This window comes from Grammomys surdaster, unplaced genomic scaffold (genome assembly GCF_004785775.1).
Source record: "Grammomys surdaster isolate TR1022 unplaced genomic scaffold, NIH_TR_1.0 262, whole genome shotgun sequence".
Lineage (NCBI taxonomy): Eukaryota > Metazoa > Chordata > Mammalia > Rodentia > Muridae > Grammomys > Grammomys surdaster.
The window spans coordinates 5,551,193-5,568,591 of record NW_021604703.1 but is presented as its reverse complement, the minus strand read 5'-3'; the positions used below and the strand labels follow the sequence as shown (position 1 = coordinate 5,568,591).

At 52.2% G+C, this 17,399-nt stretch overlaps 1 protein-coding gene across 1 annotated transcript in view; it reads left to right on the top strand.

Moving 5' to 3' along the window:
* The first annotated feature begins 6,363 nt into the window (after window positions 1-6,363).
* Window positions 6,364-17,399, top strand: part of Adamts2 (ADAM metallopeptidase with thrombospondin type 1 motif 2) — a 204,219-nt gene continuing 193,183 nt past the window's right edge. Inside the window, exons 1-3 of the mRNA XM_028775906.1 lie at window positions 6,364-6,387; window positions 6,999-7,329; window positions 8,278-8,672. Of these exons, the coding sequence (XP_028631739.1) occupies window positions 6,364-6,387; window positions 6,999-7,329; window positions 8,278-8,672 (750 nt within the window). The remainder of the gene's footprint in view (window positions 6,388-6,998; window positions 7,330-8,277; window positions 8,673-17,399) is intronic.

The window sequence follows — 17,399 nt, the reverse complement described above, 5'->3', positions numbered from 1 at the left end:
CACGGGCGCTCTCTCTCTCTCTCTCTCTCTCTCTCTCTCTCTCTCTCTCTCTCTCTCTCTCTCTCCTTCCCCCTCCCCCCTGTTTCAGACAGGGTCTCAGGCTGATGATTCCCAATTCACTACAGAACGTCTAGTCTTGAACACCTCATCCTTTGGTGTACAATCTAGGCGCTACTATACCCTGTTTACATGGTTCTAGGGTACACACTCTGCTGACTGAGCTATATCCTTAGCTCTGAGTCATGGGTCTTCATTTCAGTTCACAGAGGGTCATCAGACAAGGCCCTGTGTAAGTTCAGGAGCATCTGTAAGGACCCTGCCTGCATCTCAGTTCTTCACGGTGCACGCAGCCATGTTATGGTGCACTCGTTCTGCTGTGGGTCAGCTCTGAGCCCTTCACATACGTTAAACCATTTGAGTGTCAAAATACGCTGTGATACACAGGAGATCACACCATAGAGTTAAAGAAAAGGCCCCATGGGGAGGTCAAGTGAGGGTCCCAGGGGCTGTGACACAGCTGGAGCAGCCTGCCTCAGGACCTCTTCAGGAGCTGAAACCATCTATGCTAACAAGCAGAGAAGGAACCTTCCTCTCTGTTACCTCAGGAAGCAAGACCCATGATGCCTTGGCCAGCAAAACCCCAGTGGGAAAGAGAGCATAAGTCAGAAAGTGGCCTCTTTTGAAGTAACCTTTACACAGGAAGCAGTCTGACCGGGGAGCGGTTCACATCTGTCCTCTGTTGGAGATGGATTTGGGTGTCCGAACCCAGTGCTACTGTGGGGACAGGGCTCTCACCAGATGAGTCACTGTGGAGTGTTATCATGGTATCACGTATCTGAGCAGAGGGAAAGAAAGTCCAGTGGCTTAGTTTTAGTTATGTGGCATCCAACAGGGAAGACTGTGTATATGCAGGTCTGGGAGGCATGCTGATTGTGGGGAGGGTACAGGCTGTAGCCAGGAGGTTGGGGGCAGATTGTAGAGCAAATTAGATGGCAAGGGAGCTGGAGAGAGCTTTGATGTGGGGGTAAAAATGGGAAGGGCCTGAGATGTTCTGGGATCTCTGGCTGAGGGCCTGTCTGTGTGGTCAGTGGAATGGGGGCTTGGAGGGTTGGAGATGGAGGCCATTCTGGGTGGTGAGTTGGGGGGGCGGGGCTCTGACATGTTCTGATAGGGATGGTATAGCAGAGCTGCAGTTACAGGCTAGAATAGTCCTGCCTGGGGTCACAGACATACAGAGTCTGCCACCCCCTGGGAAAGGGTGAGATTGCCTAAGAAGGGAAAATCCTAGGGATAAGACCTGAGACTCAGGGGACAGTGTGAAAAACCCATATTACTCCCCACCCTCACCTCAGAGCTGCGTGGAGCCAACAAAGCAAACTGAATCTGGAGAGATGGTTCAGAGGGTAAGGTGCTTGCTATGCCAGTATGAGGACCTGAGTTGGGTCCCCAGGACATAGAGCACAGCAGTTTGTTAGTCAGGGCCAGAGGTGCAGTGACTAGGGGGTGCTTGGGGCTTGCTGCCCAGCTAGTCCAGCTCTAGGGTGAGTGAGAAACCCTGCCTGAAACACACACACACACACACACACACACACACACACACACACACACAATGTCCTGGAGATCCCACAGGGTCCTGGGACAAGGGAACAATCTGTGTCCAGGAAGGATCTTCCTGTGAGCCTCTGAGCATAAGAGAAGCAGGGTTGGAGGTGATCCCTAAGAGTCCTCAGTGGCTTCAGCAATGACCAGCGATTCTTGACTTTGTGTCTAGCTTCTTTGACATGGGTAGTGGTGGGGTCCTAAAGCTTCATTCTTGGAATCATGGCCAGCCCCATGTGGAGGCTTTATCCCCTTTTGCATTCATCTTTTTACCAGGCGGTGGTGGCACACACCTTTAAGTACTTGGGAGGCAGAGGCAGGTGAATCTCATGAGATTGAGGCCAGACGGCTCCACAGAGTTCCAGGCCAGCCAGGGCTACACAGAGAAACCCTGTAAAGACTCACCTCTTGATATCAGAAATGGGGGACAATCTGGCTTGGGTAAGGGACCGGACCTAGAAGGAACAACACTTTAAGGACAAAGAGAGGGATGCATGTCTTACTAAGGGCTGAATGGGGCTGTGGGCTGAGTGCCTCAGACTTTAAGAAATGATGACCTGTAGACCTTGTAAACAGGTAGCCTTGGCAGATGATACCAGCTTAGATGGGGATAAGCGAGTCATAGGCAGAGTCATGGGGACTTGTCCCCTGAACCTTCACCCAGCTGATACCCGGTTCTGAAGATATCTGTATTCCCCCTGAGCACCCACACTCCAGTGTCATTCCCTTCACCAAGTCCTGCCTTTCTGTGTTTATACCCCTGTGTGAATTAATTATGATTTGAGAAAAAATTAAAAAAAAAAAAGAAATGATGACCTGAGCAGGAGGCTTAAAGAAGAAGTCTTTGTACACAAAACTCTTCAGTGAGGTAGAACAGGCCCTTCACATTTTATGTATGGGTTGATGAATTCTACACAATCTACAACTGATGTGGTGTAGGAGAATATAAACACAAAGTCATGTTGGAAAACATCTTCACCAAGGAGGGGGTACCTGGGACTCTATGGCATTCTTTTCTTTTTTTAATGTTTTTATTTATTCTTTGAAATTCTCATAAATTTATGCCCTGTATTTTGGTCACATCCACCATCATCCCCTTTCACTTCCTTATAGTGCTCCCATCCCATAATACTCCCACCCTATTGTGCTCCCCCCCCATTGTTCCCCCCCCCCTAATTGTCCCCCCCCATAAGTGCTCCCACCCCATAAGTGCTCCCACCCCATTGTGCTCCCACCCCATTGTGCTCCCACCCCATTGTTCTCCCACCCCATAGTGCTCTCACCCCATAGTGCTCCCACCCTACCCTCTCCCACCTTTATGTCCTCTGTGTTTCACTGTTGTTATTGATAGCCCCAGAGTTCAAATAATGCTTCCTGTGTGGCATTCTTATTTGGAAAGAAAGGCAGATGAAGCAGGTGCTGCTGCATGGACACCCAACATCCACTCCATCCCAGGCTTCTCCGTGGAGGCCCCTACTCCTGCCTGCCAGCAACTGGTTAACTCAGCCTCAATCCTCCGGTTTAATGACTTCTCAGGAGGGTGACAAGACACCTGGATGGCTGTTTTTCTAATCATCCAGGACAAAGATGATTCCCAAGTAGCAGTACCCTGGATGTCATGGCTGACCTCTGGAGCTGCCAGCCCCACAGACATCTTGTAGGGGGACATATTGTATTTCCCTAGGATGTCTATGGGCTGGGTTATTTGTAGTTGGAAGCTCTTGAGGAGAACCAGAGGCCTTTCAGGGAGAAAGTGGTAGACCAGACAGCCCTGGCCCCTGTGAGAGGCCAAACACAGGTAAATTTAGAGGTATAGACCCTGTCCCAAGTGAGTCTAGATGTCATTGCCTGCCACACTCAGGTGTCCCTTTTGAAGTTCTCCCTTGCTCTCTCTGCTAGGTTGAGCATATATAGAAATGTAGTCACAAGTGAACACTGGGCTATATCATTCCCAGGACCCCTATTGCTTAGATTGAGACTTGTTGACTAAGCCTAGATCCCTAAGCATCCAGTTTTCAGGCCCTTCCAGTTCCAAGCAGCACTGATCCCAGCAGCCAAGGGACACCTTCCTGTGGAGAGTAGCAAGAAGAAAGTGCTGTGTAAACGCCACCACCCACGTTCCTCCCTGGCCTGACACAGCTCCCTGTCAGGGTGTGCATGTGGGGGTGGCTTGGGAGGCAACAATAGCGACACTCCCAGAAGGCCACCAGCCACTACTTTCTGTTCAATCAGCGTTCCCCTGACATATTGCTTACCAAAGCCACTCCTGGCCAGAACTCTTCCAGCGCATCTGACGGAGCCACTGCACCTGCTGTTTGCCAACACTGGAGTTGGATGGAGCTGCTGTCTCCAGAGGCTCCACGACAAGGTCACTAACTCCTCTCACTTGAGATGCTCTGTACATGGGTCCCAGTGGGACGGGAAGAGCCTGAGTCCTTTCCCATAACCTCTGAACTTGCTTTTTGGAAAGGAGGGTTGTAAAACCCCACAGCCTGCATCCACTTGGAAGGCCCTGCCTGCCAAGGAAGGCGACCTTGAAATAGGAGCAGAATGCCTTCTGGGAGCTGCTTTCCATCAGACATCTGTGCACAGGGATGGCTCTCAGAGGGCTCCTGTATCTAAGGAAGTTTGTCCTGGCATCTGTGATCAGAAAATCCAGGGCAGAGTAGAGAGCCGAGACCCTTCTCTACAGAGTAACTGAGGGCTGAAGGCTTTCTTCCTTTCGTTCTTTCTCTAAAAAGGATTTTATTATTTATTTTTATTTTATGTATATTTCTGCCTACATATATATCTGCGCACCATGTGCATGCAGTGCCAATAGAGGCCAGAGGGGGCGCTGGATTCCTCTGGAACTGGAGTTACAGAGAATTGAGAGCTGCCATGTGGGTGCTGGAAATTGAACCTAGTGAGAGAAGCCACTGCTCTTAACTGCTAGGCTATCTCTCCAGTCCCCAAACTTATAGCTTTGATCTTCCTGCCTCAACCTTTGAAGTGCTGGGGATGGAATTTCTGTAGTGCTGGGGATGGTAGGCCAGCACTCTGCTAACTCAGCCATGTGTATACATACACACACACACACACACACACATACACGGGAAGCAGTCAGCTGGGACATGTCAATAATCTTCAGTCTCCTCCCAAAGTGTTGAAATTGGAAGTTTACATGCCTGATTCACCCGTAGCATCTTACAGGGGTTTCTTTGAGGGACAGGCTGGTGAAGGGCTTCTGCTGTCCCCATTTGGAAGTCTGTCTCAAACTTGCTTCTCAGCTTCGGCACTCCCTTAGGGCAGACAGTAGCTGGGAACTGGCTCCTCGTCTCACTTCTCATTTTACTGATTTGGGGGGGACAGTGATCTTTGATTTATGGTGAAATGGAAAGATGCTGGCTCCTACTTCATGGCAGTGAAGTATCCTTCAATTTTTTTTGAAGTAAAATATTAAGTGCTACATAAGGAGATAGCAGTAGAAAGTGGTAGGTAGTAGAAAAAAATAAACTAATAATGACCATCCGCCTGGCAGGAAAATGAGGGGGAGGGGATGAGGCCCTGAAGTAGGTGAAGCTACCGGGTTTGTTTCCTTCATCTGGCTTGGAGAATCACAGGTGAATGCTGTCTCCAGCTAGGCAGCTGGCTTAGCCCAGCCCACCTGGTCCTGTCGCCTTCCAGACTCAGTCCACACTCAGGGTCCTCTAGGACACCCTGCTCTGGCATCATCTCCTTTCTGCCACTCTGGGATTCCAGCTCCAACTTTGGAACAAGCTGGGTCATCAGATGTCAAAAGGATCATGTCTTCAGGGTCCACGTGTGGGGAGGGGACCTTCAGCAAGCTGACAGATAAGTATCCCATTTAATAATTGTGGCTAAGCAGGAGTGTGGGTCTATTTTGGCCACACTTCCCAATTCCTCCAGAAAGTTTAGAAATATAATTTTAAAAACTGAAATGTCACAGTTTTATCTTGCTTTCTATCCTCTTTTCTTTCGAGAGTTGTCTGTTTTAAGAGAGGATTTCACTCTGTAGACTAGGTTAACCTCAAAGTTGTGGCAATCTTCCTGTCTCAGACTTCCTGGTGCTGGAAGTACACACACAGACCAGGCTGGCCTCAAAGTCATGGCAATCCTCCTGTCTCAGGCTTCCTAATGCTGGAAGCACACACATAAGCTGCTGCACCCAATAATCCCATCATCTTTCAGTGTTGACAGCAAGAAATCACTGATTCTTAAGGGTAGATGTAGCCTCAGGTGGCCCCAGGAGACAAGGAATCTTCCGGGTTGTCAGACTACAGTGGCCTGCACCCTCACACCATGTCCCAGGAAGGACAGAACCAAGGATCTGAAGTCACCATTAGAGCCAGTTGTACAAATCATGTAGTTCCACCTTAAGACTGGACCCTCCTGTTCAGGGAGTAATCTCTGGATCTGCTTTAGGCCTTGTCACACAGGCTTGGGGAAGGGTGAGTGGAAGAGCAGAGAGATAGGTGTCCTATCTGGAAGAGCAAAACAAAAACTGGACATAGCTGTGCAAAATGTTCCAATACAAGGGGGCTTGAAGGAGATACCCAGGAAAACAACAGCCTTGGCAGGACAGTGACTCCAGGAAATGGGAGAACCAGGATCTTGCTGGAGAGAGAGCGAGAGAGGATGGATCCTGTTGGCGACTGGAAGACACAGCAAACTGGCAGGGATGTTTACCTCTGTCCTGTGCATGTTCACTTGGAAAGGTGGAAGAGTGTTCAGGACCGTTTCTGGTGGGCACAAGGGCAGAGCATGGCAGGAGGCCCACTGAGGCAGGTGAGGTCAGCAACTAAGCTGTGTTCTAAGTTAAGAGAGGGCAGGAAGAGGGGCTGCAACGGAGGTGTGGAGGGATCCAGAGACTGCTGAGCTGGGAGAGGGAGAGAGAGGGGTTGGGGGCTGAGGGAACCTGGTCTTTTAGTGGTGGCAAAAAGTTGATCTTTGGAGTAGCCTGGGGGAGTGCTCCGTGGGGTTAAGTACCGACCCACCTCTGGAGCCTCCATCTGGGCATCAGAGCAGGCTGTGTCCTCCCAGACCCTCTTTTCGTTCCAGTTACGTCCAGCTACAAAGCACAGAACGAGGGTGAGACGGCCTCTGGAGTCCCAAGGCAGCCCAGTGGGACTCTCACTACAGAGGGCTCTCCGGGTGGGGTGCCACTCCTTCGAGGTGACTCGGGACGCGCGGTGGGCTCCGCCTGGCCGGCCTCCAGCGCTTCTCTGCCTCAGTCTCGGGGTGTCTCTGCCTAGCTGCGAGTCGGGAAGCGAGGAGGGGAGCGGGCGGCGGCCGCGCCAAGAAGCGCCGGGTCACCGCAGGCTGAGGCGCCCGCCGTCCCCGCCCTCCCCCTCGCTCGCCTTCGCCTCCTCCTCCTGCCTCCCTCGCCCGCTAGCTAGCTCGCTCCTTCGCTCTCCCCGCCTTCCCTCCGCGCTCCCCGCCCTCTCCTGCGCGCCTCGCCTCCTCCGCCCCGCGCCCTGCGGTGCTGCAGCTGCGGGCGGCTCCAGCTGCCCCCAGATGTGGGCTGGGCGGCGCGCGGGGAACTTTCGCGCCGGCTGCGAGTGCGGGGCCCCGGCTGCGGTCGGGCTGCCATGGATCCGCCGGCGGGAGCCGCTCGCCGCCTGCTCTGCCCCGCTCTCCTGCTGCTGCTGCTGCCGCCGCCGCCTCTCCTGCTGCTGCTGCTGCCGCCGCCCGCGAGCGCCCGGCTCGTCGCCGCCACCGAGCCCCCAGGTAGGTGCCAGCCGCGTCCCTACTCCACGCGACCCTCCGGCTACACTAACCCGCCCGGCGCGCTCCTCCGACCCCCTCTTCAAGCATCGTCCGAGGCGACTTGGGCAAACTCTGTGCGCCGCGCCCGGGGCCAAGTTGGCCAACTTCGGGGCCGGGGCGGTCGCGCAGGGGGCGCACCCCGGGTGCCTTGGAACGCAAGGAGCCTCGGAGCACTTGCCGCTCTCGGGATGCAGAGTGTGGCGCTGGAGGGCCAGGAAAACCCCGTGGCGGAGCGCGCAGAACCAGCACCAGCGGGTCCGGGGGAGCCAGGGCGAGGCGGCGCCCGGGGACGCTCGGGAGGAGCCGGTGCGGAGCGCGCCGCCTGCGGGCCCTGAGCATTGATTGGGGTGTCCCAGAGGGGTTCCCCGGAGATTAGTGGGACCCTGCTCCACCCATCCCGGGGCTTAGTTGTACGGGGAGAGAGGACTGGCAGTGGGCTGCCCGCGTGCTGGACTGAGGACAGGCGGCCCATGAGAGGGGGAACCTGGTTGCCCCGGAGGCCAATGGTGAGGACACTTGGGCAGCAGGGACCGCTGAAGCTTCAGGGTGCACGAGCAGGGGACCAACGTGGAATAATTTCCGAGGAGCCCCGTGTCCTACCAAGGACGGTATAATTAAGGAGCGAGGACACTCTAATGTGGTCGCCCTTTAGGGTAACTGCGAGGTGTCCGCGGACTCTCAACTGAGAATCCACTGGGGCAGCTCTTTTGCTGGTTTGGTCCTCTAGAGGGGACGGCCCGCAGGCGACGTGGTTCCGGACTGGTGGTCCTGTCAACGCCCCTTCCTGGAGGCTTCGTGGTGGAATGTCCCTTCTCTTCAACTGAGGCAAGGGCTAGGGGCGCCCGGCTCTGTCGACAGGCTCTGAGGCTCCAAGGTCTCCACCAGTCTAAACGCCCCTTTCCCTTGCAGGAGGGTCCCCCGGGCACGGAGCCGAGCGCATCCTGGCGGTGCCGGTGCGCACTGACGCCCAGGGCCGCTTGGTGTCCCACGTGGTGTCTTTGGAGACGGCCGGGGCGGGGGTACGAGCCCGCAGAGCTGCCCCGGACCAGACCTCGGGCTTGCCCGGAGGCGCTGCTCAGGACCCTGGAGGACGCCTCTTCTACAACCTCACAGTATTCGGACGAGACCTGCACCTGCGGCTGCGGCCCAACGCTCGACTCGTGGCTCCGGGGGCCACTGTGGAGTGGCAGGGTGAGACGGGTGACACCCGAGTGGAGCCCCTGCTTGGGACCTGTCTCTACATTGGAGACGTGGCAGACTTACCTAAAGCCTCCTCGGTGGCGCTCAGTAACTGTGATGGGCTGGTGAGTACTCTCTTCTAGGGCTCCCTTCTGTTCTGGCTCTTGCCTGGGCTTTGGAAACCCATTACTAGGTAGTCCCCTGGGAGGGCGACATAGTCCGCGCGCTGAGGACCGTCTTCTCCTCCACAGGGAGGCACTCGCCTTGCTGCAGGGGTTGGCGGGAAGGCACGATTTTTTGATTGGTCAGAGAAGGGGGAACGATTTATATGAACCCCACCTCTAGCCCCAATGCCAAACTTCTTCTGTCTGCTTCTTATATATAAGCATAAGTTGCCGTATGTGCCTCTCAGTGTGTGTGTGTGTGTGTGTGTGTGTTGAAATGTATGCATGCTTCTTTCTGAGTACCAGTATACCCTTGTGAACATGTGAATGCGCGTTATCTCCCAAGCATAGCGGTATCCGTGGGCTTCACAAATGTGTGTCAGAGTGACTTTGACCACATGTGGTGTGCATGGGTGCTGGGAGTTCCCTTGCTTTTGTGTGTGCTTATGACAGTCCGAGGAGCAGGTGGTGATGCGGAAATGCCCAGCCGGCCCTCTGTCCCTTGGCTGACCAGGAACCAGTGATTTTATCCTGTGGTTTCCTGTTGAAGTGGCTATTTGAAAAGTCAGCTTTCTCCCTCTAATTCGAGCCAAGGGGAGCATTTGGCAATGCAGGTCCTAGTGCCCTATGGGCTGTTTGATTTAGGGTGGGGAGACAACTCCTGATGTAGTGGTAATGGTCTCTTTTGGAACGACCTGGGGCACCCATTGCGACTAGAGCCTTGAAAAGCTCACTTGTCTCTGGGTGTTTCCCCCAGGACCATGGCTGCCACTCGGGGACTCTTGAAGAAAGCCTGAATCAGTGCTCAAGGCAGAGGCTGACATTGGTGGTGCTGTCCTGCCACCCAGGGGCCTGGCACAGCAGAGTCAGTGACATTTTTCTCTTTTGGATTGAATGTACAGTGGTCAGGCTGGCTGTGCTGGCCAGACATCTGAAGCTGCCCACCGTGGCTTCTGCTCTAATTGCTGTTCAGGGTACTCCGGCTCTGGGCACATGGCCACACTTCTAGCCCTGCCAGCCCTGAGCAACGCCTGTCCTCAGGGAGCCCAGGTTGGCCCTGCCATATGCACAGCCGGCAATTACACCCCAGCTCCACAACCACTGGAGTTCTTTTTATGGACACACAGGAAACATCACTTGCTGCTTCAGAAAAAATCACTGCCTTTGGTCGGGTTTACTTAGGGCCCGAGCACATTGCAAATGACTTTTAAGTGCCCTTGGAGGAATTGGGTTACTTTAGGGAACATTTTTCTTATTCTCTGTTGCCTTCCTTGTGGCAGTCTCACAGGCGAGTCACCCTTAAGGGTGCCAGTAAGTTTCCTAAACATGAAGGGAGATCACCACTGGGGACTTTGCACAAGGTGGTGGGGTTGACAGGGACCCTCTCTGAACTCATTAATTCCCACCAGAGCACTGGGCAGTGACACTGCATCATTCATTCACCTCTCAATTCATTTGCTCAGGGATCACCTTTGGCTATGTCTATCCTTTTCTGCAGGTCACAGATGTGACAGGTCCTATGCCAATGGGAACAGAAGGACACCCAGGTTCTATTTGGTGGGGTCTCAGAGAGTGGGGGAAGGGGAGTGCAGCTTGGCAAGTATGTGGAGAGGCAGATTGAGCCTGATGGTTCCTGGGGTGTACTGGCCTAGGAGGGACAAACACAGTGGGATGGCACAGGAACAGGACATTTACAGACAGCAGAGTACAGGTGGGCGCTGCAGCCTGAGTGGCTTCCAGTGTAGTCGGTGGGTAACAACCTGACATGGTGGGCCAGTTTCCCTAGGTTTCCTTTTACGTTTTCTTCTCTGTCTTCCTTCCTTTCTTTCCTTTCCCAGTTTCTTTATTCTCCCCTCTGCCCCTTCCCTTCTTTTGTTGTATGTCCCTGTCCCTGGTTTTCTACCAAATAATTCATTAACCCTTTAACTTCCCCTGTGCTTCCGTGATAAGCTCACTCGCTAAGGACCTGGGGCTTTCCACATGGTGCCTCTAGTTGCCACAGTGACCCTGTAGGGCAGGTAGCCTCATGCCTGACACACTAAGTCTTTGAGAGGTTGAGTAACTTGTCCGAGCCACACAGACAGTGATGGTGCGTGTCTTGCCTAGGGCTGTCTGGCCTCTTTTGCTTCAGTGCTCCCAATTTTGGGGGTGGAGGGCGTGAAACTTGTGAGATGTAATAAAAGGGACAAAGTGTGCCCTGCGAAGCTTTGACTGGCTGTAAGTGGATATATGTATTTAATGCATTCAGTAGTTTCTGCCCTTCTCCATGAGGCAGCTCCCCAGGAGTCTTACTGAAAACAGATTCAACTTCAGTGCACCTGGGTAGCCCCAAGAAGCCTGCATTTATGATAAACTCCCAGGCCCATGTTCCTCACCATTTGAGAAACAAGGGTCTAGACTACATTTTCAAGAATGCGTGTGCATGTATGTGTGTGTGTGCGCGTGCGTGCTCCAGTGTGCACATGCGTGTAAGTTCTACATTAAAGGAGTCTCTCCAGTTCTATTTCACTCAACATGCTAGAAGATGCAGTCTACAACCCTTTTCTTTGGAGAACACAACAAGCACCCAAGCACATGTGTGCAGAAACTGGTGTAGACAGAAAGTTCTGGAAACAGCAGGTAGTGTGTCCCCACTGTTTATGTATAGATGCTCAAATGGGCTCTCTCTCTGCTGTTCTGAAATACATATTTGTGTATCTGCATGACTGTTCCTAAGGTCACCCTTCTACTTAAAGGATGGAGGCAGTGGAAACTGATGACTGTGACCACTGCTCTCCTAATCTGTTTAGTAGAGTGGGACTCTAATTCAATCCACCCACTGCATCTATCAGTTAAGTGACAGAGAATCCAAGTCAAGTTACTCTAAATAGAAAGGGGCACTTATTAGCTCACAGGGTGACAAGTCTTCAGGCGTGGCTCATTAGGACCTCTGCTATCTCTTCCCTTTGCATCCTTGGGCTGCCTTTGTTCTCTGTTGGGAATCAAGGGGCCACAGCAGCACCAGGATACTTCCTGTTGTGAATCACACTCCATCTACTCTCAGGTAGGATGATCTTAACAGGGTTGGATACGGGGTTTGCATATCACATAGAACCGAAAGAGTAAGCAGTACCATTCCTTTCCCTGAAGCCACTTGAACGTGTTCTGGCCAGAAATGAGAACCCTGGACCAGCCAAGAGGCAGATTCTACTGGGGTTTGGTAAAGGCACAAGATGTGCCCCACAAAGATTCGTGTCATAAGATGTGTCACACACTCATCCCCAGCCACACGGATAGGTTTCTTGCTAGCCACTGGTTAGAAGCAACTCGTCATTATTTACTGAGTGTGGGGTGGGGGTGGGAGGAGATAGATGATGGTAAAATTTTTCTTTTCACAGTGAATAAAGGGAAAATGTGTAGGGAATATATATCACGTTGCTATGGAAGGATTTTCTAGTGTTTCTTGGGTTACACAGCAGGCAAGCTAACTCACACCAGTTTTACACACTCGCCAGAGAAGAAGCCTGCGGGTATGAAAAGTACGATGGTGAATGACAGTTTGGTGCAGTCCTACTAGGTGCAGGGCTACTTGATAAGCATCTGCTGTCACAGCATATGCAGTGTGTCCCATTATCTCCTGTCTACAGATGAATAAACCAAGCCTCCAAAAGCCGAGAGCCTGCTTGTTACCATCTTGGAAGCCAGTATCAAAACCTATATCTGTCTGATTCCAGGTCTCCCTGACGACATTTTATTTTCCTTCATGTTTGTATTTACACACCAACAACACAATAGTAACAATAGTAACAGAACTGCCTTCTAAAAAACATTTCTAATCTTTCCTATCTTGTTTCCCAGAGGCCTGAGTCAACGCACTGACCACTGTCTATGTGGGTGAGGGGGATGGGCACATGAATGTCCAGGGGTCTGCTCTGAGCTGGAGCTCTTCCTGGGTGGGTGTCTTGACTCTTCACTGGTGAGTGGTGACAGTGGGGACTCTTGGAGGATGGAAGCCACTCTCCCTATCCCTCCTCCACTCAGGAAGCACTGGTGGACTACTGTGGCCTGATGTGTCTGGCTGGGCAGGACCACTGGTAACAGCCCACTGGCTAGTCTGGCGTAGGCTCTGACCTCTACAGCTTTCTAGACCAGCTAGGTTTAGTTCTGGGCCTTGAGAGAGGAGGTGTCCATCCTTTCCTAAGGGCTCATTACAAGTTCCCCAGTATGTAGAGCTTCTTTAGTGTAGCTAAGGTCTTGTGGCACAAGGAAGTCCCCATTTTGGGAGTCTGAGCATCTTTTCTTGGGGTTTTCTGTTGGGCTACCATCCTGGCCAGACCTTTGTGATCCCTAAAAGTCACGAAGAAAAAGCGATGTTGCCACAAGTGGTACCTTCAAGGTCACATGCTGGGCTCAGTCAGGTCAAGTGCTAGTATAGGGAAGGTCCTAGTCGTGTCTGCTGGGGACAAGGGCTGATCCTTGTAAGGGGATCGTCTTTTCTTCCATCCTGCCTTAGTACTGAGCCCATAGCAGGGGAACTAAAGAGGTACCCTAGGTCAAAGCAGAGGCACCTGCTTGTCCCCCTACTGTGAGTGATCTATCCCACCACCTAGAGTGGCTTCTGCCAGTGTCTAGCCTGTCACCTGACCTAAGACTTACTGAGCTTATGATGGAAGACCACCTTATTGGATGGAATAAGCAAGAGATATTATGAGCTCAGTTATTTGAAGGTTCTCAGGAGTGTTGGCTTCAGGCTTGGCTGGATCCAACTCATTCAGTCTCTCAGCTCCTCTGCTCTTGCTGTTTATTTGAGAAAGCTCTTCCCCTCTCACCCCATGGGGAAGCCTTCAGCAGCTCCAAGCTCTTCTTTAACACTGTGAGGTGGAACTGGCATGCATTCCCTGCTGCAACAGAGAGTAACTAGATGGAAGTGTCTGTAAGACTCATGAGCTGGGTTGCCCATGAAAACAGGTCTCCATTCTCTTCTCCAGACACCGCCTTCCACTGGGGCAGGAATCACAGAGTGGTTAGAGACTTTCAAACCTAATCTCAGTCCTCCATTGCCCCTTGGCATAGCCAGGGCTATTGCACACCGAGCTAAACTGGAGGGAAGGAAGCTTAATGCAGTGCAGATGGGTACAGTGGAAGATATTGGTCGGTGATGAATGCAAGGGCATAGAACACACCCAGGAGCAGCCTCAGGAGCTAGTTCAGTTTATTGGGCACAGGGAGGGGTATTTATGTCCCTGGGGAGGTGGCCAGCATCTCCAGGGCAAGGTTTGTGTGGCCATGTACCATTGGCTAGGGCAGGGGTATTGGAAGATGCTTCATCTGCATACTCAGGGGTTGGAGAGTCCAGGGGGAAAACTTTATAAGGCCAAACAAGGAGTGAGGCCTGATAACTGTTGGAGTAATAAATTCCTGCTAGGATTGATGGTGAGGGAACCATATTTATCTGCTAGGTTAGGAGGCAGAGGTAGCTAACTCCTACCACCCCCATGATTGAAGTATCCAGGTTGAAACACTTTCAACCTTTCCTCCATAACCCCAGGCCATTATGGAGCCACATTGTATGACAGGCCTCCGCACTGTTCCAGACTGCAAGCTGCTGTCCTTCCTTAGTGCTCCTCTGTTGCTTCTGATTGGTCTTGCCCCAGTGGCCCAGCAATCCTTCCTCCACCCATCAGCCAGAGCAGTTCTTACAAACCACACATCAAATTCTGTTACTGCTTTGCCTCTTATTGCTCTCCAAACAAAACAATCCTAACCCACTGGCCTGATAGCAAAGGCCCCTCTCGAAGATCTGGCCTGGTGAATTTTGTCTGTGTTGCCCCTCTGGGTTTGTTTTTCCTCTAGCACTGGGGACTCAGGACCTTTGCATAGGCTGTGCCCTCTCTAGGGTCATCCTCACTGCCTTTCTTTCCTTGCTTTGCTCTGTAGGCTTTAGCTGAATGACCCTTTGTCCTGGGAGCTACCCTGGACACATACATATCGTGTCTCACTTCGTGTTTCTTGGCAATTTGTAGTATGAATGTTCCTGGCTATGTCTACAGGGTTCAGCTCTAGACTGGGTGGGGTCAGCTGGGAGCTGGGAAGTGACATGTCCAGGAAGTGGGATCTGGAAGCCCTGGGCAGGGAAAGGCGTGACACTGTCCCAGAGATCCAGTGCTCCCCCTTGGCCTGCTCCGATGTCAACCACATGGTGCCCATCTTCAGGAATAGTGCCTCTGAATGGCGACAGCTCTGCCACTTCACCCCAGGAGAGCACTTGTGCACATCCACTGTAGTTTTGCATGGCTTTCTGACCCTGCAAATCGGATTTCACACCTCCTGGTTTAAGTCAAGTCAAACAAGGAAAGGAAGCACCTGCTAAATGTCTGTGGGAAAGGCTGAGTCAATATGTTGGGACATGGGCTCAGGGAACTACTCAGCTCTGCCGACTTCTCCTTGTTGGAGTTCATTAAGGATGGGCACAGTGGGACCAGCCACAGTGGGACCAGCCATGTTCTTCATGAAGGCAGCTGAAGTCAGTCACTGTGAGCCAGAGCCCAGGGAGACTATTTCCTCAGACCATCCTAGGTCATGTTGCCTGTTGGGTCCTGTCCACCACTGTGTGGTCAGGAGCATTCCTGGTGCTGATGGATGAAGATTTCTGTTATTCATTTAGAAGGCACCTCCTGCCCACAGCTGTCCCTGTCCCCCATGTCCCTAGCCATTGGTGAGTGATGAGGTGTGGGAACAGCTAGATCTTCACTCAGGCCTACTGTGACTGCCCGGGACTCATCTGTTTTGAGTCTCCCAGACACTCAAGGGCCTGGCACAGCACTGAGGCTGATTTTGCCTTGCGGTGGCCTGAATCATGGCCTGGAGCATCTCCCTCTGGACTCTGTAGGGACGAATACACGTGGAGCCCCTTCTGGGAACCTGGGTCTATGTGGAAGGATGGTGCAACGTTCCATACCCCTGGCTTCTTCTGTGGCAGGGAAACCCTGAAGGTCCTTGAGCATGCATATGTGTATGTACCTTGTCATTGAGACCTTGTGTATATGAATGTGTGTACCTACCATGGAGACTATATGGTGCATGTATGCATGTCTTGCATATGGGAGCCTGCACACACAGATGCATGCTTGCATGTGAGTTAAGTTTTTGTGTCAATGTGCATATAATTACATGTGTGCATTCAAGTGTGTGTGTGTGTGTGTGTGTGTGTGTGTGTATGCATATGGATGCATATGTGTATATGCCTGTGTGTGTTCTTAGCAGAGATTTCCTCCTGGAGTATGTCCTCAGCTGGGGAGAGGAAGACTCCAGCACCTTGCATTCCAGCATTGCTGTATGTCACCCCTCCTCCACTGGCAGGCGCTGTGGAATGGGAAGGCCCAGGTAGGAGCCGCTCACTCTGCTGCATATGTTTTATATTAAATGTCAGCTGCTCACCGACTCTGCAGTGCTGCCATTAATATGGAGAAGTTATTACCAAGCCTAGAGCTGGCTCCTCGGGCTCATCCATGAATTTCAATTACACTGACATCGACTTCAGGGTGGGTGGGTGGGTGCACAGCTTCCCACTTGCTGGCAAAGGAAACTCAGGCATCCAGGATCATGGATAGTGTATTGCCAAGAGGCCAGGCAGTTTCTGTCTGCTCTGACCCGACCCTAACATTTCCATAGTTAACCAGGATGTATGAGCTTAGCATGTGGGCTGGAGGCTGCTACAGGATCAGCTGTGCTCAGCAAAGCTGTGCATCCTGGCAGAGGCTACAACACTGTGAAACTCAGTTGATCACCTTACAAAACAGGACTCCATCAATACCCATCCCTGGGCGTTGGAAGATGCGTGCACTGTGATCATGCGGCCCAGGCTCAGGGTTCAGGGCTTTGTCCATTTCTTTGTGTCTCATTGTGTAGCTCTATCAGGACTAGAACATTGCTGTGTATGTCAGATAAGCCTCAGACTTGCAATGCTCCTGCCTCCCAGGCTCTGGGATTACTAGAGTCTGCCACGACACCCAGCTGCAGTGTGGTGCCTTGATCATGCTCTTCCCATGACCTCTCACAGTCCCAACTGGCTCAGTTTAAGGTCCTCATCATGGTGAATGGAGCATTTCTCCTGCCTTGAGCTTTTTGGCACAAATCATGATGAGCAAGTTTAGTCCGGCTTCATCCACTTCTGAGTGTCTTTTTCTCTTGGAAAAAGTATAAGTGGTATTGTGACCGTCAATAGCCACCTCACCAATGACACTGTTCCTTTCGGCATGTATCCTTTCTGCCATCACAGCCTGAGACTTTCTGAAGGCATCTTGAGTGGCAGGAGGTCTCAACCTGGACAAGCGTTAACCTCACAGGTACCCAGTCAAAGCGACGGCAATAGGAGCTATCAACGCCGAGCTGGCATGTGCTAAGCAATGCTAGCCTCTGTGGTGACCCACTGGTTTTGTCATGACTTTGGAGGTCGCGTATGTGAAAAATGTGCTTTAAAAATGTTTCTTCTTATAGTTCCACCAATGTGGTTTGCTGTCGGTGACGGTGACGATGATTGTAATGAGGTTGGTGGCAGTGATGGTGGTGATAGTGACAATGGTGATGGGGATGTCAGTGGGCGTGGTAGTGACGATGATGATGATGATAGCAGTGATGGTGACAATGATGGTAGTTATAGGGCTGATGGGGATGGGGGTGATAGGGATGGTATTGATGGGGATGGGGGTG